At 38.7% G+C, this 21895-nt stretch overlaps 1 protein-coding gene and 1 long non-coding RNA gene across 2 annotated transcripts in view; one reads left to right on the top strand and one right to left on the bottom strand.

The window, feature by feature from the left end:
- Positions 1-21895, bottom strand: part of OSBPL9 (oxysterol binding protein like 9) — a 132638-nt gene that overhangs the window by 50193 nt on the left and 60550 nt on the right. The window contains 1 exon segment of the mRNA XM_036026071.1: positions 21664-21740. Within this exon segment, the coding sequence (XP_035881964.1) occupies positions 21664-21740 (77 nt within the window).
- LOC118500626 lies at positions 2727-14313 on the top strand. Its single transcript, XR_004903200.1, has 3 exons — positions 2727-3514; positions 7371-7376; positions 14303-14313. It is a non-coding gene; the product is annotated as an uncharacterized LOC118500626 (long non-coding RNA).

The following is a 21895-nucleotide window of genomic DNA, read 5'->3' as shown; positions in this document are numbered from 1 at the left end:
TGTGAAAAATAGAACTGTAAAGATAAATTTTTTTTAAAAAATTATAACTTTTAGCTTGCAAAGTCATTGGCATTACTTTTAACATTATCTGCAAAATGCTAAAATATCTTAAGACAGTCAATTCAGCCATGCTGATGCTGCTCAGTCACCTTTCCAAGCAAAGTAAAATGTAGCATAATAAATTTATAACATTCTTCACAGATAAAGTACAAACTAGCAAAAATGCACTTAGAACTAGCAGTCACTACAGTACTAGAATAAATGCCAAGAAAAATAGCCAGTACAACAGAGCAGAATACCTTAATATTTTCCCCATGTCCTCACTTATAACAAGATCGCGACATTTAAGAAAGCAAATCTATAGAAAACAAAAATACCTACTACATCATTCCCAACAAAGCAGTGTCGACCACGTGATATTGGCACCCAAAGCTTTTCTTATCATACTTTAGTTGATTAGGCTACCAGCAATAACTTTCTTAAAAGTCACAGATTAAATCATTCCAGGATTTACAAGTTCTGAGAGGCTTACCAGTATGAGATGGAAAAAAATACACTCTTCCCCTCTCCAACCTCAGATCACTGCCTATCATTCAGTCTAACTGTATTTTGAAGAGCAAAACGTCTCAGTATTTTCTAGAGATCTACCATCAACAAAAGTTTTAGGTAAGTTTCCTTAAAAGCTGCTCTATGAATAACTAGAAGCAATTCACATTAAAAACACAAATCCTTAAACTGAGTGATTTTAGTAGTTACAATTGGGAATAACTGCAGAATTCTCACAGCATAATCACTGTTGAAAAATTTGATTGTAGTATATTTTCAAAAATAAAACCTCACATATTCCTCTAACAAAACTGGAGCTCTCTGTATAAAAAACATCTCATAGAAAACTAACACCCAAGGGAGCTAAATGGTAAACTAGTCAGACCAATAGACACTTAAGGTTCTAAAAGGCTTTTATCCCACACAAACCAACCAAATAAAGCAAAAACAATAATCATGAAATAAAAAGAATAAATTCTACAATTGGTTTGGCATTTATTGGTTAAAAAGTATATATGCCAAAACAGTTTTTATATATCTGAGTTTAGCTGCCAGTAAATATCAAACAGAAGGAAGCAGGTTCAGTTCTTGCTAAAGCTGTTTCAAATGTAACCCAACATTACCCCTGATTTTCTTTAACTGTCAGAACTCTACCAAGGTGGTCAGAAATACAGCTAGAACACAGGCCCATGCGGACAGGACTGTGTTTGGTTCTCTACTGTATCCCCCTGGCTAGTGCTGGGCTTGTTGTAAGTACTCAGTAAAAATTTTTATAAATGAGTGAAATAAGAAATTTGGAAATGTATTTGTTGGCATTTAAACATAAAAAGTAAAGTCAAGAAGTTCTTACAGATCAAAAATCAGAGTATTCATGAACAAACTGCAAATAACTCAGTTATTATAAAGAATTTATTTGATAACTATGGATGCTGCATTTTTTAAGGCTAATTAAAAGTTTTTACAAAAAGAAATGAGAAATTGAATAGGAGGAAAGACACTGTTCTATGCAGACCATACAAGAAGCAAGACCCAGCAACGGCAACTAACATCGCCCTTCGAGGACTCACTGTCTCCTGCCAAGTCGTCTCCCCAGCGCCGTCTTACACGTGTTACTCTGGGCTTAGAGGTCAGCATTACAGTAACGACTTACTCCTTGGGACTCTCTTATGACTGTGGCGCCTTCTGGATGACTTGGGGGTGCCAAGGTGAAATAGATATAGACCCTCCCCTGGGAAGTTTCAAATCTATTAGAGGAGATCAACATCTGTCTACAAATAACTGAATCAAGCATGGTGAAATAAGTGTTATGAGAAAGGTACTAAGAGATACCAAGGAGAAAGTTAAGGCCGGTGAGTAAGGTCTCACAGAGGCAATGTTTGATCAGAGTGCAGGATTGGACAGAGGTGCAATGGGGAAGTGCAGTATTACAGCAGTGGGCCCTGCTGGGACAGCATGATCAGATGGGATGTCTGAACACCTCTGCACTGACTCCAGGGCAGGGATAAGGACACTAACCAGGGATGCTGAAGTACCCTGGAATTAGAAAAGGCAGGGAAGCCTTCACCACCTCAAGCTGAAGAAACAAGGAAGGAGACGTTACCAGGATGAATCACAGGAGTAGCTACTCAAAGGATACTCTAGTTGTAGGAAATAGTGGCTACTGAGAGGAAAGCACCAAATCAGAGAAGGAGCAAGATAAAATACCCTCCAACAACTTCTCTTTTCTTCCTTCCATCCTCTGTTGCTGCCTCCCATCAGCTCACCCTAGCCAGAAGCCAGAGAACTAAGGATGGCAGGCGGCACCTGCTGCAAAGTCAGCCTCCTGAAGCTGAGAGCCAAGAAAGGCAGAGAATGAATCTTCAAGAAAATGGAGAATAACTGAAAAGGCAAACTCCCAGACTCAGGGCCAGAACAAGAACAAAGAGAGGCTGGAAAGTGGGATGCCAAAGGAGGAATAATACTCTCTGAGAGAACTATAAAATATTTTTAGAGCTAGATGTTGAATCTAAAAGGAAACCAAAATTAGTGGCTAACCTGGAAAAATTGCTGGGGTTTGGGGAGTAAGGTAAGCCACGGATGGATAGAAGGACCAGAGCAGCACCTTGGTTCTCTCGAGAAATAATAAAAGCAAGAACCACAGGGCTCTAGTTCTAGTTGTTCTAGTCTCTAACTGTGTAACCATGAGCAAGTCACTTGGATTCTCTGAGACTGTTTCTTCCACTACAAAAATAGGCAGAGGTTGAACTAAAACTCCAAGATCCCTTCCAGTTTTAGAATTCTCTGAAGCCAGTATCTCCATGTTCACCAGGTGTGGAAATACCTCACCATACTGGAAAAACTTGGGGTCCTTACTTTTTTAAAAAGTTAATTTCATTTAAATAAAGATAATAAGAATTTACAGGTTCCAAGTCCTCCCTGGTATGGCAGAGAATGTTAAAACACAAGCAGCCCTGGCTGAGTGGGTCAGGTGGTTGGTGCACTGTCCTGTACACTAAAAGGTCGTGCTGGCTCAATTCCTGGTCAGGGCACATACCTAGATTGGGTGTTCCGTCCTGGGCCAGGTTGCTTGTAGGAGGGAAGGCAACCATTCAATACTTCTCCCTCACATCCATGTTTGTTTCTCTCTCTCTTTCTCTCCCCCCTCCCCCTTCTCTAAAAGGAATAAACATATCCTCGGGCAAGGATTAAACACACACACACACACGTAAACTCTTATCATTTAGTGTAACCTTGAAACTGAGTGAGAGAGATGTAATGAAACCAGATTTTAAAACACTCGAATTCAGAGAATGCAAAGAAACAACTGAGTAAGCAGAGTAACTTGTTTCAAGTGGCACATTTAGGAAAAAAAACAAAATAAGCTGTTCAGTCAATGGAGCAAAGAAGTAAAGTTCTTAATCATGTCTCCAGAAATAAATGAGCTCCAATGTGGAAAGGCAGGTCTGGGTCTCCATCTCTCCCTCGCTCCGTCCCCTTCCTTCACACAGACACACAGACACAGAGCAACCACTAGTATTCCTTCATTATACAAACATTCACTGAATAGCTCTTGTGTGCCAGGTACTATCACCACCTTCAAAGGACATCTTTAAGGACAATACAGATAATAGCTAATATAATTAATCATTACCTAATCTTCTGGAGTGAGCTCAGGTTGCACCACTTCCAAGCAGTCTCCCTGACTTCTCTAGCCAGCAACAAGCTCTTTTACCTATGATACTCTCATGGAACCCATCTGCGCTGGCACTCTTTCAGCTGCATTGGAGGTCAATACAAACTGGGAGGGGAAGGTATGGGGGAGGGGTGAGCTGCTTGTCTTTGAATCAACTCACCATTTACAACCTAGTTTCTGACATTTTCTCCAATCCTGTCTCTCAAGTGTGGCAGCAATCAGGGAGCCTGGTGACTTAGAAAACATTTCTCACTCACTGGAATAAACTTTATTATAATACAACTGAGTCAATGGTTTGCACACTTAGGAAACAGTTAAATTACATATTTTGATCATTTAAAAAGCATTCGTTTGAGCACCTACTATGTGCTGAGCACTGGACTAAGGACAAAGGCTGTGGGGACACAAAGAGGAGTAAGGACCTCTGACCTCTAGGAGACTGGGGTCTAACACAAGACTCAGGTAAGTGAACAGAAAATGTGCAGTGAAACCTAGTGAAGGCTGTAATACAGATATGAACAAGTGTCACTGTACACACAAAGGTCCAATTCTAACTCACTTTGCCTGAAGAAAAACAGAGAAAAAGTAATGCACACGCTGTGTGTTAAAGGAAGAACGAGATTTATCACTTGATAGATTCCCGAGCAATTATAATTAATTGTAAGCAGGAGGGAAAGGCTGTGAAAGGACAAAAAGCTGTGAAAAGCTATGACATGCTCTAAATGATGAACAGTTCACAGTGCTAGAGTAGACACACTGGGTGGAGCACTTGCAGCTAAGCCTAGACTCGAGTGAGAAAAATTAGGAGCAGGTTGTTAAGAGCCTTGAAGGACATGCCACAGAGCTGGACTTTGGCAAGGGGAACCCCAAACAGATTGTTAAGCACAAGAGTGATCCAGCAGGATCTGATTTTTGGATAGAGTGTGGAGAGTCTAGTGACTGAGAGACTAGTTAGAAGGCTTGGCAAAAGTTTAAGTAAGGAAATGTTTTGCCAAGTCTGGGTAAGGGATGATGAGGGCCTGAAATAAAGCATTATCATGTGGGGAAAAGGAGACCAAATCCAAGAGATATTATATTACTAAGGCAAATTTAATAGAACCTGGTGATGGACATGGAAAACCAAAGAGATGGAAAAGAGCTATAAATGGCCTGCATGTGGTGGAACTTTTAGGAAGAGATGCTTGGCTTAGTTATATTTCACTTAAAACTAGTTCTTCAAAAGTAATATTTGTTTAAACCTCTCCTGAAAAATCTTCCTGAATGTAATTTCAAGCTAAGTATATTACAGTAATCATAAAAATTGTCATCTTCTACAGAATCCCCATAAACATCAGTTATCACTCTACACTATAAAGTTTAGATATTGATAGAACTTGACATGCCCCTGGGGAAATTCTAGAATTTCCTTTTTGGAATAAAAGCCTGATATCCTCTTTCTCAAGCAATAAACTACAAACCAGGAAACTGCCTAAATTTTCCAATCAGCAGAATATATTCATATTACAAAACACTTTTTTGGTTCAATGAAATTTACACTGAACTAAATTCTCTGCTCATCTTCTTATCAATTGTGGATGGTTAAGCAGTTAGATTACTACCACACACAATGTTTTCACATGTAAAAGAAAAATACCATCTAGAACTTCAGAAGTATCAAAATGAATGTGACCACAGCCTCTGCTATGTTATCTCAATGAAAGCCAAACTCAGTTCAGTCTGGAAACAGATCCCGCCTCCTCTGTTAGTTATCTCTTATTTCCCATTTAAGCCCTCAGACCAAAAATCTGATGTTTTAGTGGTTTATGTCTTCCTTGTGCTAGGAAAGGTAATATGGTGATTTCATCCAGTTGTCTATTGCTTGGCTGCTCAAAAAGTAAAAGTTTTAAAAAATTTAAGTGCAGGTAAATGAGAGATGTTAACACTATTCATTAAAGGGCTTTATCACCTACTCAGTTCAATACAGGCAATGTACTGAGAGATGATTCACAGGTAACGGATGAGGATTTCCAATTTAAAGCTCACTACAGAAACTCTTAAAACTGCAACTACTATTATAAGATCCCTCCCAGCTTCTCCACTGAAACTAGGAGAAATAATTACTTGATTGTTTTTAATTTCCTACAGAGCTGAAAGTAAACAGTTTAATCAACAAGTAAAACCAAATGTTACTTCAAATTAGCAAAAAGTTCAGTAAATTTCTTACTCTTCCATAACAAAAATTTCAATATGCTGCAAAAAATGTATGACTCAAATGTGCTTCCTAGTCTATTCATTACTCAACTTTCTATAACTGAGCTGTGCTGAAAAGCTGAATCTTTCCTTTTAGTTTTCATGAGCCCCATAAAACTACTCCAAAGTTTTAGATATTTTTGCACAAGATACCCAAAAAGCCTAAAACCACCTCCCTCCCCATACACATATTCACAAATAACAACACCCATAATTATTACACACACAAAAAAACAGAGCCAGGCAAGAACACAGTGCCAAAAAAAAAAAAACAACAACAACAGAAAATGTTTGGCCCGAAACTGAAGACTCTCAATGGGCAACTGGACAATATTAAGCTTTCACATTAAGAGAAAGCTTAACTTTGTGTTTAAAATAAATAATATCTTGCAACAGCTTTCGAAAGGAAAACAGAGCTACACAAAAATGAACCGAAAAAGAGGAAGAGATTGTCTCCAATCTGGTTTGGTGGCTAATGACCTCTGGGTGGAACAGGAGGGCCCTAGCCTCAGCCTCCAACTCATCCTCGCAGGGGAAGTGAGCAGAGCTCCCGGGGATGAGAGGGCCTGGACGGCCACATCGTCGTACTCACCCCAGAGGGAGCCGGAAAGGAGGTGGGGAGAAAACATTCGCGCCCACGGCCCCAGGTACTCAGGGTGGGGGCCGGCCCCTCTCCCAGACCCGTGGGGTCTACTCACTCCGAAACTGGCCGGCAAGAAAGCCATTCGCCAAGGCCCCCGCCCTCTGTGCCTCCAGGGGAGGGAGCCGGGGGCCGCTTCCGAGCACCCCTTTTCCTCCCCCCACGAAGACCTCCGGGCAGCAGCGCAGACAGTCCTGCCAGGTTCAGCTGGTCCCCGGGACACCCCCTTACCCTTACCCCAGTTCAGCCGGCCCCTCCCCGGCCTAGGGGCCGCACCGATTGGCTGGGCCTATAGGCTCCTGGCAAAGAGACCCCTGGCGATTGGCCACGGGTCACCTGCTGTAGGAGGTGAGAGGCTGACGATTGATTTTGGGGAGGAGAGGCGGGAGAGAGCAGGCCACCAGGGGACGGAGCAGTCTGCAGCTTGTGGGTGCACAGCGGGCTTTCTAGTTCTCCGGTCCCACCCAGACCCCACCGGGCAGGGGTTCGGGCAGGGGTTCGGCCTCACCGGGCCGCGGACCAGCGGCTGCCGCCCCCAGGAAAGTGGGGTCAGCGCCCGAGAGAACTCAGCCAGGCTTTCCGGCCTTCCGTCCTGCGATTCCTAGAGTGGGGAGTAAGGAAGGGCCTCCTCACGGACTTAAATGCGCTTTACACCCATCGGCTTCTAGGTTAACATCGCCAAATATTTTGTCAGCTGTAGAGCCCAGTTTCATGTTGATAAACTGTTTTGCTTACTTCCGGAAAGCTGTTTGTTTCGAGTGCCGGGGAAGTGCTGAAGAGGAGGAGGCAGTGAGGGGAAGTGGAGACACTATGTCAATAAACAAAAGCATGGTGCCCGTTTTATTTAAAAATCCAGGGAAACACCGTGGGCCTGCTGTTATGCCACAGCTCCATAAGGAATGTAGGTGGCTTGTGAACATGCTTCAGGAATCCAAAAGTCATAGTCTTGAATTAGATAAAAAATTCAGACTTAGAAGACCTTGACAGAGAGAATCATTCCTCCAAAACGCAGGAAATCACAGGCATAAATGAGTAACTTACTGATCTGAGGACAATCTTTTGCTGTTCTTACTATTTTTCCTCACAGCTGTTTATATATATATATGTAACTCCTAGGTGTCTAATAAACTTTTGTGCTGTACTGCTACCCTCTACAACAACTAGCATAGTGCAAACTGCACACAAAAGGCTCAGTAAATGCTTGCTGCACTGTTAAAGATCCCTTCAGTTTGTTTTTTGTAATTGTTTTCAGAATGTCTAATATCAGCCTTGGCCAGTCTGGCTCAGTTGGTTGTAGCATCATCCCACAGACGGAAAAGTCAAGGTTCAATTCCCCCCTCAGGCCACATGACCAGGTTGCTGTTAGATCCTGGTCAGGGTGCATACAAGAAGGCGACCATCGATGTCCCTGCCCCGCCCCTCCCCTCCATCCCTCCCTGCTTCCTCCTGTGTCTATCACTCTCTCCCTTCCTGCCTCTCAAAAGCAATGAAAAAATGTCCTCAGATGAGGATAAAAAAAAAAAATGTCCAAAACCAAAGGCAATTCCTTCATCTCAAATTCACTCCTCAAAAGTCTGGTCCTCTTCCAGAGACCCCTATATCAGATGAAAACCACTACTATACACTCTATTATGCAGACCATAAACCTAGCAGTCCCTAACACCTTCCTCATTTCACAATCCATCACCAAGTTGTCATTTTTACCTCCTAAATACATTCTCAATTCTGTCCACATGTCTCCATCACCACTGCAATAATCTTAGTAAAGTCTTCCTGAATCTACCCTAACTCCTCCAATTCATTCTCAACATTATAGTCACAGTAACTGGTTTCTAAAACCAATTTCATTATACCCTCATCACCACCACCCCAAATTAAAGAACTTCAACTGCTTTTCATTGGGCTTAGGATACAGCTCAGTCTACAAAGGCCTGCAAGGTTTAGCCCTACCTACCCACTAGCTCCATCTTGTACCTTCCACTCCCTGGTTTCTGCACTCCACACAATGACCTTTTTCAAGCTTCCTCAATTTGCCATGCACCTTCCACCTCAAGGCCTAGGCCATGCTTTTATTCCTGTCTTTTACACTATCCCCTTGACACCAATCCCCAACCTTCACTCATTTTATTTCTACTTATCAACATCTCCCTGCCTATATGAATTCTTCCTTTTATGTTCTCACAGTCCATGCAACTCTCTTATATGAAACTCATCACAGCTAGTTTGCATATGAGTTATTCTTTTTAATGAACTTCATTGAATTTGACCTTGCATAAAAAGAATGCATCCATTTTAAATGCACAGTTCAATATATTTTGATAAATGTATGCATACATGTAACCATCCAGTAAGACACAGAACACTCCCAGCACCACAAAACTTCCCTGTGCCCTTCAGCAGTCAGTACCTCCCACCACTGCTCTGCTTTCTATTTGCATTATTCTTTAAAAGTTTTTGTTCAATTTATTTAAAATTAAAAAAAAAACAGTTCACACATTTCTCCTATACCCCCCACTCTCCACTTCTTGCAACCACCAATCTGTTTTCTGTATTTATGAGCTTGTTTTATTTTTAATTTAGATTCCACATAGAGATCACATGGTCTTTGTCTTTGTCTGACTTGTTTCACTTAGCATGATGCCCTCCAGGTCCATCCATGTTGTCTCAGATGACAAGATTTCATCCGTTTTATGGCTGAATAACATTCTACTGTGTGTGTGTGAGCGCACACAATGCACTACAATTCCTTTACCCGTTCATCCATCAAGAGACACTTAGATTGCTTCCATATCTTGGCTATTGTAAATAGTCCTAAATGTTCATGCTGCAATGAACATGGGGGTACATAAATCTTTTTGAATGGGAGTTTTCATTTTCTTCAGATAAATACCCAGAAGTGGAATTACTGGATCACATGATAGTTCTCTATTTAATGTTTTTAGGAACTGCCATACTGTTTTCCATAATGGTTGCACAGCAGTACACAAGGTTTCCCTTTTCGCTACATCCTCACCAACACTTGTTATTTCTTATCTTTTTCATAATTTCAACCATGCTAACAAGTATGAAGTAATATCTCACTGTGGTTTTGATTTGCATTTCCCAGATCATTAATGATGTTGAGCATCTTTTCCTGTACCTGTTGGCTATCTATATGCCTTCTTTGGAAAAATGTCTATTCAGATCTAATGCCCACTTTTAAATCAGATTATTTGCAGTATTCTTTGATGTTTATGTTCACCGCTAGACTGTAAGCTTAATGAGGCAAGGATCTACATATCTGATTTTGTTAAATATCATATCCTGAGTCTTTAGCCAAATGCCTGGCATATATTAGGTGTTCAATAATGGATTTCATATGGGAATAGATTCTAAAAATAAACAATTCTGTGATAAATATCAAATTATAAACAGTGATATAGAAAAAATATATTAATTTTGCCAGATGGTCAAGGTCAATGTCTAACAACTTCCAATGATACCCTTTTAAATTTCCTTTATTATCTGCTTTTCTAGCAGTTAATTTTGTGCCTGAGCAGGCCAAAGGACTTAATTCAGTGTTAGCTGACTAAACAGTTCTCCAGGCCCAGGGGAAAAGCCTATATCTCTAATTCTGTCTATGTGCTGTACTGTTTGACCCTTATATAAGAGACATAATACTTGTTTATATATAATTCTTGCTTACCAGTTCTTTTTTTGTGCTTATGTCTTATCTCCCTAACTAGACAGAAACACCTATGGGGTCATCAAGGACTTTGTATTTAACAATGTATTCCCAAGTGTTGTTTTGTTAAAGTGTTCTCCAAATCTCCCATCATCATGGGTCGGTAGATGTTTCAAAATCTAATGCACTACCATTTTTGACAGTTTAACGTGAATAGTTAAGTTGTAGTAAAAACTTAGTGGGCCCAATTATCAATAGGTTTTATTGACAGGCTTAAGTGTTAAGATTGGGGTAATAGCAATTAAAAATAAGATTTATGACAGTAACTTAATAATAATACGGGGTTTTCATCAATTGCATATATATTTAAAGAGGTCATAGCTACAGTCCACAGTTTCATACTAGAGAAAAGTATTTGTTATAGATATATAGTTCTCACTTTCCTAATCCTACTATAAAGTTAGTGTGCATAAAAGATGTAGAATGAAGAGTAATTATACAACACAAGGCAACATGACCCAATTTATCCCCCCAAACTGTAGTACTTCTAAGCAAATTTGGCAACTCAACTCTTTTTAAAAACATTTATAAGTTGCTACAGAAGAAGGTTAAGTTATCAATGCCTTAAACCCATATATGACAACTGATTATGTACCCATGTATCAAAAGGACCTTCAATACTTGTTTCTGAACTACTTAACTTAGTGATTAAATTAAATTGGTACCTTTTTCCCCAAGATAAAGAACAGCCTCTAGTGATTAACAAGTAAAAAAAAAAATCATTCTGTACACCCACCTTAAACTTATGCAGTGATATATGTCAATTATTTCTCAATAAAACTAGAAAATATTAAAAACAAATACAAGAAAAACAAAACCCTCTAAATTTCCCTCTGATTGCATCATACCAGGTGCAGATTGTTTTATATCAAACAATTAAAAATAAAAACACTAAGGTTCAGAGTGAGGGGATTTTTAAAAGGGCAAGAAGTCTACTGAGTGAAAAATAGGCTTTAAAGATGAAAAGAATACTTTATACACAATTCATGTACTACTTTAAAGAATATTATTTCTGCTAGAGTCCACTAATGTTTACCTAAAATCACATTCACTCTGATATCATCTCAGACATAGATCACAGATACTTTTGATACAAATAGAAGGAAAAAAGAAGAAAAAATTTATTTAAAAAAATCAGTTTCCCTAGTAATTTGCATAGCAATTCAGGCCAAATGACTGAAGCAGGTAACATTAAAAGACAACTCTTGGAAGCAGGAGATGTAGCTCCACCATTTTGTCTGACCAGCAACCAGAAGTCTCAAAACTGAAGTCAGCCAAGAAGTTTTCAGGTAGAAACTTTGGCCACATGGAATAAATACACCACTTGGCATATGGTAGAAGCAGTCTATCTTATGATCATGTTCCAAAAGTTTGTAAATTATGCGTAATTCTCAACACTTTATCAAACATAGAGAAATATTTGTTTTGGGTAAGGAATGAACGTCCCACAATGGCTATGGCAGTACATAGTACTACCTCATTTACCACTGTGTCCTTAGCAAAGGTGTCTGGTGAATGAATGAAACACCAGGTACTATGCTATAAAAACAGCAGCATAAACAGCTAAAAGGGATGAAAATGGCTAGCCTAGCAAGCAGGACAAAGAAAGTGGACAGGCAGAAGGCTGATGTTTTTCTTTATGAACTTTTCAGTGCCACTCAATTTTAAAAATCACATTAGATAGTTTCTGTTGCCCCAATTTTTACAGGTAAAATCTGCATTAGTCACTTAGCTTTCTTCTGAAACAACTTATAGATTTCATTAATAACACGAGTTGACAAATTTGGTTGGAAGTACACAGCTCCTTGCCATAATATGGGTGAACTGGCTTTGTATTAAGTAATTACTCTTCATTTTAAATGCTCTGGCTTTTATGCCCTCTAACGTCACATTAGTGACAGGGTGTGGGAAAGTGTTGCTTTTATTTTACATACTTCCTCATAGTTCAACAATTTTTAGAATTTTTAGTTTAACATGTCATTAGCAGTCTTTAAGAAATTTAGTCTTCGTTATGATCTTTATTCTTTGTACTAGCGCAAGCTCTGTAAAGGCAAGGATAATATGCCATTTATTCACAATTATATCCTTTACAACTATTATAGTGCATGGAACACATGAAGTGCTGGACATTTACCAAATCAATAACTTTTCTGAAACATATTCTCTATATGTTCTGATTTGAGTATGCACTATTTAAAATTGTTAACTATTTTTATAAAGAGAAGGCAGGAAAATATGTAAGTTCTTAAAAGATTTCCATAAAAACACACAGTTAAATTTCTGACAGTTAAAAGAATGATAGCCTTTAGCTTCTATAAAACTGTACCACCTATTTAGTTGTTTCCCAAGAGTTTGAGATAGATGGTCCACTACTAATAAAATAGAATTAATTTAAAAAATGAAGCCTAGGCTTCTAAGTCCCAACGTAGGGGCCAGAAATTCAACTACCCTCAGTGATAACAACAATGTCAGTAACAGCCCTTAGTAGAATTGTCTTTTGTTACAGGAAACCCAAGTAACTGGCTACTTCTCCAAACCCTTTACCTGTGGGAGAGGTGACACAGCTATATTGCAGTCATTTCCTTTGGGACACAAAGAGCCTCAAGGGAGAAAAACAAAACACATCTATTTTTCTACCTGACACAAAAATAAAATCTAGCCCTGGCTGGTGTGGCTCAGTGGATTGAGCACCAGCCTGCAAATGGTTAGATCCCCAGTCAGGGCACATGCCTGGGTTGCAGGCCAGGTCCCCAGCTGGGGACATGCGAGAGGCAACCAATCAATGTTTCTCTCCTTCTCTTTCTCCCTCCCTTCCTTTCTCTAAAAATAAATAAAATCTTAAAAAAAAAAATCTAATTGAGGCTAGAGAAAACATTACAATGATAGTAAACAGAGCTTTATATATTGAAAAATTGAATTACATATTCAAAAAGCTAACCTTCAGTAAAGTAGCTTAACATTCAAGAAAAATACTAAAAAATTCTGCTATCTTAGTTACCCAATTATACATATAGCCATTATAGAAAAGAGGGTAGAATCAAGGTCTTAATTAAAGACTAATTTCTCAGCTAGTCTCCAAAATTGCACAGTAAATACTAATCTGTGATTGTCTATAACAAAAGTTTGAGAATTCTGTAATCATAATGAAGTATCTAATTTTGAAGAGAGATTTCAAAACAGCTCCATTGTTTTTTCAGCCTTGATAATGGTTTCAAGTCTGCATTCCACCACATCTCCTTCATGGATAATGATGTCTTATCCACAGATTCAATGGCATTTCTGGTAAGGTTTCTACCAGCTGCCCCACTCCCTCAGCCATATTCTTATACAAGGCATCATGGCCTTGCTCTCTAGGGGCTTGAGATAAAAAGCTAATAGATAGTGAGGAAACATTAAAGTGAAGAAATATCAAATTACAATACAGTAGCAATGAAATTCCAATTTGATAACCAAGCTCAATTTCTTAGCTCAAAGAATAATCACAGAAGCCATTTAGTATAAATTTTTTTTAAGTATCTACTCACAGCATAAAAGTCAAAAACTTAATGGTCTTATATACTATTCAATTAGACATTTACGCGAGTGTTTTCAAACTGAGATCTAAAACGTCTCTACCACAATCTTCTGTGTTTTCATTTCTGATAACCTATAAAAATTGTAAGATGCTCAACTTATGGTAAACCTATCATAAGTTGAAATTATCATTAAGTTGAAAATGCATTCAATATGCTTATTTACCAAACATGTAACTTAGCCTAGCCGACTTTAAACATGCTGAGAACACTTACATTAGACTACAGTTGAGCAAATCACCTAACATGACAATGAGTGCACTGCAGCAGGGGCGTCCAACCTAAAATGCAGCCCGACACAAAATCATAAATTTACTTAAAACATGATGAGATTTTTTTGTGATTACATGTCACAATGTATTTAATGTGTGGCCCAAGACAACTCTTCTTCTTCCAGTGTGGCTGAGAGATGCCAAAAGTTTGGACACCCGTGCTACAGTATTGATCGCTGACCCTCGTAAGAGCATGGCTGGGGGCTGCGGCTCACTGCCACCACCCAGCACCACACACTGCTAGCAAGAGAAAAGATCAAAATTCAAAGCAAAGTTTCTGCTGAATGTGTATCACTTTTGCACCACTGTAAAAAACATAAATTGAACCACCCTAAATCAGGGACCATCTGTATAAGCACACACTGAATCAGCTCAGTCACAACCTTAAATCCAAGTGCTATCAAGTTATTTCACTGCCCATGTCTTTGTTTATAATCAAGTTGGCACCGAGCACTTACTACTACTTGTCACAGAAGAGCCTGGATCATATAAATTACATGTGTGTGAAGTGAGATCCAACTGACCTCATGTCGTGTGCTGTACAAATGAAGGCTTCCCAGCAGTCAGAACAGAACAAAGTGCTGAGATGGCAGGAGCAGCACATTCCGCAGTGGGGTGTGCATGCCAAACGTTAACAGAATCTGTACCCTGTCAGGACCATTTTCACACTGTAAGTAGTAATCTGTATGATATCTAGACCAACTGCTCTAATTCATATCTTGCACAATATAGAATACTGCAAACCCTACAGAATGTAAAATCCTAAATCTTTTTCCAATGATCAATCTCTGCCTGTATGGGAATATCTCAGCAGGCAGTTGGTAGTACAGCTTACTAGTTAAAGAATCTGAAAGGTTTCCCTCCATTAATCCGTATCATCAAACATCCACTGAGTGCCTCCTACAGGCTAACAAGTGGAGTTTAAGAAGCTCAGTAGCCCCTCTGGCCTCTTTTCCAGGACTATCCTAATTTAGTTGAATGTAATCACATGAAAACATATCACAAGCTAACATACAACAAGTTTAGAATGACTATGGGAAACTCAACTTCCATAGGAGTTGAAAGGAGAGAGAAGGTTTTAGTTGTCTTCTCTCATCCTCAGACTATCCAAATTGCAATTTGCAGATACCCACAGAGGAACAGAAAGAACAAGAAAAGGAAAGGAACAGAGGAAAGATGGAAAGAAGAGGAAAAGGTAGAAGATTTGCTCCAGATGAAGTCAGCCAATTAGAATGGAAAGAAGAGTGGAATTAATATGTACTGAGTACCTTCTATGCATAAGGCATAATGTGTTAGGAATATTATAATATCTTACCACAACTACTTTACTGAAGTTTTATACCTATGTTTAAAGATCAGATAACTAAAGGTTAAGTACTTGCCCCAAATTACACAGCGAGTAAGAGGACAGAGCCAGAACCATGGCTCTAAATATACTAACTCCTAAACCATATTTTGATACTTAGACAGTGTCTGTTGGGCTTTGCACAGGTACTATGGGGAACATACTATCCATAAGTAAGTTTTCTACCAAGCCTAATAAAACTTAAAATCTCAAGTTGGAGATGAGTTATATAATATTATATTAATAAAAGACATAATGCATGTAAAGCCCACACAACTGGCATTTAAGAAGTGCTCATGTATTAATTGCTGCTATTATTATTAAAAGTGGAATGTTAATGGGCTGCACAGAAATGAAAATTACAGCAGAGGTTGAGGAGGTAAGAGATTTGTTTTTTTATTACAGTGATAAGAAAAAGGTGGCATGAAGAGGTAACATGTGTACTGGGTCTTGAATAATTGGAAAGGATCTTGTAGAGGCAAGTTTGAGGACTGGGGGTGGGGAGGACGTAGAGCAGCACAAGCAGAAGCTTGGAAGCAGGAAAGATCTCTGTGTGGAGCATCAGGTACATGCAGGGACAGGGGATGGAAAGGTAGCCTGGGGTCAAATCAAAGAGAGACTGAAATCCCCTAATAAGTTTAACTCCATCCTATAGGCAAATGTAATCCATTGAAGGTTTTTCACAGTTAATTAATTATAGTTGCTCATTTATAGGATGAGGAAGAGAATCCAGGAGTGCACCAGACATAGAGCTGGCAAGATGTAACAAAAACAATAGTTAAGTTAATGTGAGGGGAGGGGTGTAAGTGATTCTATTTAAAAAAGAAAAAAAAAAGAGTCCTCAGGTTTAATAGGTTAGAAATTACTCCTAAAAGGATTCTCAACTTTCAAACCTCCCTGGCTTAGAGAATAACGCTGTCATTAACAGAAAGAAAAATCAGATAAAGAGGCAGGTTTGGGGAGGAAAGGGATGATAGGCTCACTTTTAGCCATGTTGAGGTTGAGTTCCAGGGAAACTGTGAACTGGCAAAATCCAAAAGAAAAACATGTAAGATGTAAAAATGGGGGGAGGAAATTTTAGCTGAACCCATGAAAATGGTGGGGCCTAATGGAGGGTAAAAGATTAAGGTCGTTGTCTCAAATGAAACATCGTGCAGTCAAGAGTACAGGTAAAGTGTTAACTTTGGGAAAGAGTAAGAATATTTTTCCTTCGAAATATGCAAAGCAGAGGAAGAAAGTGTAAGTGAAGTCAATAAGAACTACTGAAGAAAAGGAAAGATCATTTTCTATAAGAAGAAAAGAGGCTCTAATTAGATGCTGAACACTAATGAAAAGATTCCACCGTAAGGATTTAACTGGAAATCAACAAGAAGTCAGTAAGAGGATTGTTAGTTACAGATATCCAATAAAAGTTAGACAAAATATAAATTGTGGTTTATATATATATATATACACACACACATATATAATATATGTGTGTGTGTATATATATATATATATATAAAACGGTGATAGCCATTTTGATTTTGTAACCTCTAAGAGCATGAGCAGCAGAGAAACCGGACGATGGGGGCCCTGGTAAGCAGAATGCACACATGGCACAAAACATCCAGTGACAAGAAATTCTAAGGGTGACAGCAAAATCAACACTGAAGAAGGTGACTACAAGCTCTACACTGAGGGGTGAGATAAATAAAACTGAAAGGTACTAAATGGCCAAGGAAAAATGGAGAACTAGAGCTTAGACCAAACGAGAGAAGAAAAGTTCGGAAGAAGTGGTAGAAGAGGATGAAGGTAAGAAAACTGTGACTAAAGAGAAAATACTTTTAAATTCAATATTATGGAGACATTGCAACAAGGCCAAAGCGGTATGTTCAATGGTTAACATCGAGATGAAACTCAATGAAGAGGAAGAAATGTAAATACCCTCTCCCACACCCACTGACAAGAGAGTTCCATGAGGGCCCATTCCACGTGCCTGGGTATGTTACACATCTCAAAGTACTCAACAAACAACTATACATCATCTGTTTGTTCTTAAATTCCTTCATTATTTCTTCATTTAACTACCCATTATTGAGCCCTCTTAGAACGCCAAGTTCTGGGATGGGGAATGGTTGAGAGTTGTTGTATTAATAATGTCAACTAATATTTATTGATTTCTTATGACAGCTAGGCATTATTTCAACAAATTTTTATTTGACTCCTTTAATGGTCCAAACAACCCTATGAAGTAGGTCCTTTCATTCTCCTGGTTTTATAGATGAGGACACTCAGAGTAAATTCAATGTCGAGAGCTGGGGCAAAAGCCAGGTTCTTTCTCACCACACTTCACTAACTACAGGAAGAGGATCTTTACCTTTTTGTCAAATTAACATTTAATTACATATTTCTAAATGTCCTGTCCTCTGCATTAACTTTAGAAAAAATATATAAAGTACTTTTATGTACTGCATGTATTTTAAAATATCAAAACTATCATAGAGTCTAAGACTTCTCAAAGTTATCTTTTTCTTCCTGTTATTCGCAAAGACACATAAGCTATCTTCTTAGCAAAAGCTCATAAATTCCAAAATTGGACCAAATTAGGTACCTGACCTTCAGGATTCTGCATTCTAACTGGGGAGGTAAGAGTTATACTATTGTATGTTACAAGATAAAGAGGAGGAAGACTTAGTGATGTGTGTGATAAGTATGGCATATTGTTTTGAATTTGGAGAATGGGTCAGTCAGCGGCAGGGCTCCACAAAAGAGGTCAGCCCTGAACTGGGCTTTGAAGAAAAGGAGAAGTATGCCAAAGCAGAGCAGAGGCAGATGGCATTTCAGGTAGACAGAGCATCACATGCAAGAATGCGGAGACCAGAAATGAAGAGAAGTGTTCAGAGGAAAACAAGTAAGCGGCAGCACTCTAGCAGGTTTATGGAGGGGTACAGTGACATAAATGTCAAGAAGAGTAAGCTGAGCCCTGACCAGTGTGGCTCGGTTAGGCATCATCCTACAAAGAGAAAGGTCTCAGGTTCAATTTCTGGTCAGGGCACACACCTGAGTTGTGGGTTTGGTCCCCAGTTGGGGGATATGAGAAGTAATCAATCCATGTTTCTCTCTCACATCAATATTTCTCTCCCTCTCTTTTCCCCACCTTCCCCTCTCTGTAAGAGTAAATAAATAAAATCTGTAAAAAAAAGAGCAAGCTGAGATTAGACGATGAATGTCAGTCTAGCCAACTATGGAGGGAATGTCATCTGCTACATTTTGTCTAACAGGATTCTTAAATTACTTATCTTCACATAATACTGAATGTTAACAGTAACTGCAATTCTTTTTAAATTTTAAAAAACAAACCACTTATCTTCTTACTAAATTGCAAATATGCTGAAATGATGCTACAGTCATTTATTCAACTAATTACAAAAAAACCCTAAAGAAATTGGTTTTTAAAACCAACAATGAAGTTGCTTTTAAAAAGCATTGCACACCCTTGATCCTACCCTCTTTGGCTTTGTCCATGTGTCCTTTACACATGTTCCTTGACAACCCTTCTCCTATTTTCCCCTATTATCTCTCTCCCCGCTCCCCTCTGGCTACACTGTCAGTTTGCTATTTATTTCAATATCCCTGGTTATATTTTGCTTGCTTGCTTGTTTTGTTGATTAGCTCTCACTTATAGGTGAGATCATATGGTATGTCTTTCACCATCTGGCTTATTTCACTTAGTATAACGCTCTCCAGATCCATCCATGCTGTTGCAAAGGGTAGGAGCTCCTTTCTTTCTTTCTTTCTTTCTGCTGAGTAGTAGTCCATCATGTAAATGTACCGCAGTTTTTTGAATCATTAATTTACTGGTGGGCACTTAGGTTGCTCCTAGTAGTTGGCTATTGTAAATCATGCTGCTATGAACACTGGGGTACAGTGTTCCCCCAACTCAAATTCAAAACACCACTTTTGAATTGGTGTTTCAGTGTACTTAGGGTATAATCCCAGCAGTGAAATTATTTAAGTCATTTCCACAATTATCTGAATCAAATCTGTACAGTAAGTTTCTTATTGTATAAAGTTTCTCATGCTTCTACTCATATTTTGCTGTATAATTAATTCTTTTCACCCAAATTTCTGAGGAAAAAATAAGGTGCACATTATACATGGGTAGTACCTAAAATACTTTAAATTTGTTCTTGTGTTTTATAATCATTTGTTACATAAAATGTTTTGTACCATATGTTCAGAGAAATAAATGCTAAAATTTCTTTATAATACAAAAACTAAGTATCTAAATATAAATAAAAAATTGAATTAAAAAGTTTTACAAAAGCATAGCTCATACAGTAATTTATAGATCTCCTAGTTCAGCTCATATTCACTTCTAAGTTTCTCTTTTTTATTTAAATTATATTATTGTTGTTCAATTGCAGTTGTCTGCATTTTACCCCCACCACTTCCCTCCCAACCCCGTCAAACCCACCTCCCTCCCTTGCTTCCACCCTCCCCTTTGGTTTTGTCCATATGTCTTTTATAGGAGTTCCTGAAAACCCTCTCCCCACTGTCCCCTCCCCCCTGGCTATTGTTAGATTGTTCTTAATTTCAACTTCTAAGTTTCTTAATAACCACATCCTCAAATAATATTTTTAATGCTTCTACTTGAATATTTTCAAGCGATGGGGAACTCACCATGTTATAGGATGCCTTATACCAGTGGTCCCCAAGCTTTCTGGCACCAGGGACAGGTTTCATGGAAGACAATTCTTCCTCAGACCAGGGCAGGGTGGGGGTGGGAGACAGGAGTTGGAGCTCAGGAGGTAATTCGAGCTGCCTCCACAGACAGGGAGTGGGGAGGTTATAGACTCCTGCCCTATACTACTTTGCCTATTCACGCCAATTCCTCGTATAGGACACAGATATGTATAAAAAGGGGGTGATAAAACATCAGTTTTCTATAATTCAGTCTTGTAAATCAAAAGAAAAAAATCCTCAGCCCTGGCTGGCGTAGCTCAGTGGATTGAGCGCGGGCTGCAAACCAAAGTGTTGCAGGTTCAATTCCCAGTCAGGGCACATGCCTGGGTTGCAGGCCATGACCCCCAGCAACTGCACATTGATGTCTCTCTCTCTCTCTTTCTCCCTCCCGTCTCTCTCTCAAAATAAATAAATAAAATCTTAAAAAAAGAAAAAGAAAAAGACAATCCTCTCTATGCCACAATGTATGCTCTTTCATTGGAGAATAAACATAAAAAATTATCTTCAGTATGGCAGAGTAGATACTTGGTGTCTTTGACACTCAGCATCTTATGTTCATTATTCTAACTTTACTTGGGTTGGGGAGGGTGGGGATAGACCATCTTCAACACTATCAGGACTGTGTTTCCGGTGAAGCAGATAACATCTCAGCTGCAGAGGTGGAGCATATGACTCTGAAACTGTGATTGGTCAGGGTTGGGAAAATAACTGAAGTGAAGGTGATCAGCACTAATCCCTATTAATCCTATCACATCCAGAAACAACAATAATGGACTTGGATGGAGTCCCAACAAGGGTTGGCTGAAATTGCTGCAACCATCTTACCACTGAAAAGGGAGAACCTAACTAAAAATGAAGCCAACCCAGAAGAACTGGAATCGAGAAATGGAGACTAGGGGTCTGGGTCCTCATGACCTTGTTTAAGTGCCTACTTCAAACCACACCTAAGCCAGGTTTGCTTTTTTCTTAATCAGTTTGGGTTTTTTCTTTCACTTCCTTTTCAGGGGACCACCCAACACATGTGGTAATTGGCAAATCCTTTAACCAAAAAGTAGGTCAACTTCTCAGCAACAGATTAATGCATTGTACATAATTTAACAGATTAATGTGTTGTATACAGATTAATGCATTGTATATGATTTGGTTATATTAATAACCAACTATAGAAACTAAATTTTAAAAAGGAATCTGGCATATTTTAACATAGCATTTCACTTTCAATATTGTCTTGTACTGTCTCGTTTCTAGATAAAAATCAGTATTTTACTATAATTTTACTATACATTATATATAACACTGTAAAGGTAGGAATAAGCAACTCAGAAATTCAAATTTGTCATTACATTATTATCACAGTTATTTAAGAGAACAGAAAACAAGACCAAAAAACTCCCCAAACTAATAAACTATCCAGAAGCCATGTAAAGGCTCTTACTTGAAGCTGAAGAGTATGTCGAAGAATTGTTTCTTCTAAGGCATGGATCCACTTCTCTCGCTCATCAGCATCACGTGCTGGAATAAAAAATTATAAAAATTAAAACCTTAATTTCTACAATATAGCTCTATTGAAAGTAAAAATTTTTAACCATTATGTTAATAGAGAATGTTTTTGTTGTGCCATTTTCTTAATAGGTTCACCCTTCTAACCTCCAAATATGCTGTCTACT

Source organism: Phyllostomus discolor, chromosome 5 (assembly GCF_004126475.2).
Source record: "Phyllostomus discolor isolate MPI-MPIP mPhyDis1 chromosome 5, mPhyDis1.pri.v3, whole genome shotgun sequence".
NCBI classification, from domain to species: domain Eukaryota; kingdom Metazoa; phylum Chordata; class Mammalia; order Chiroptera; family Phyllostomidae; genus Phyllostomus; species Phyllostomus discolor.
Note: the sequence above shows the minus strand (reverse complement) of the source record. Positions and strands in the feature narration are given on the sequence as shown.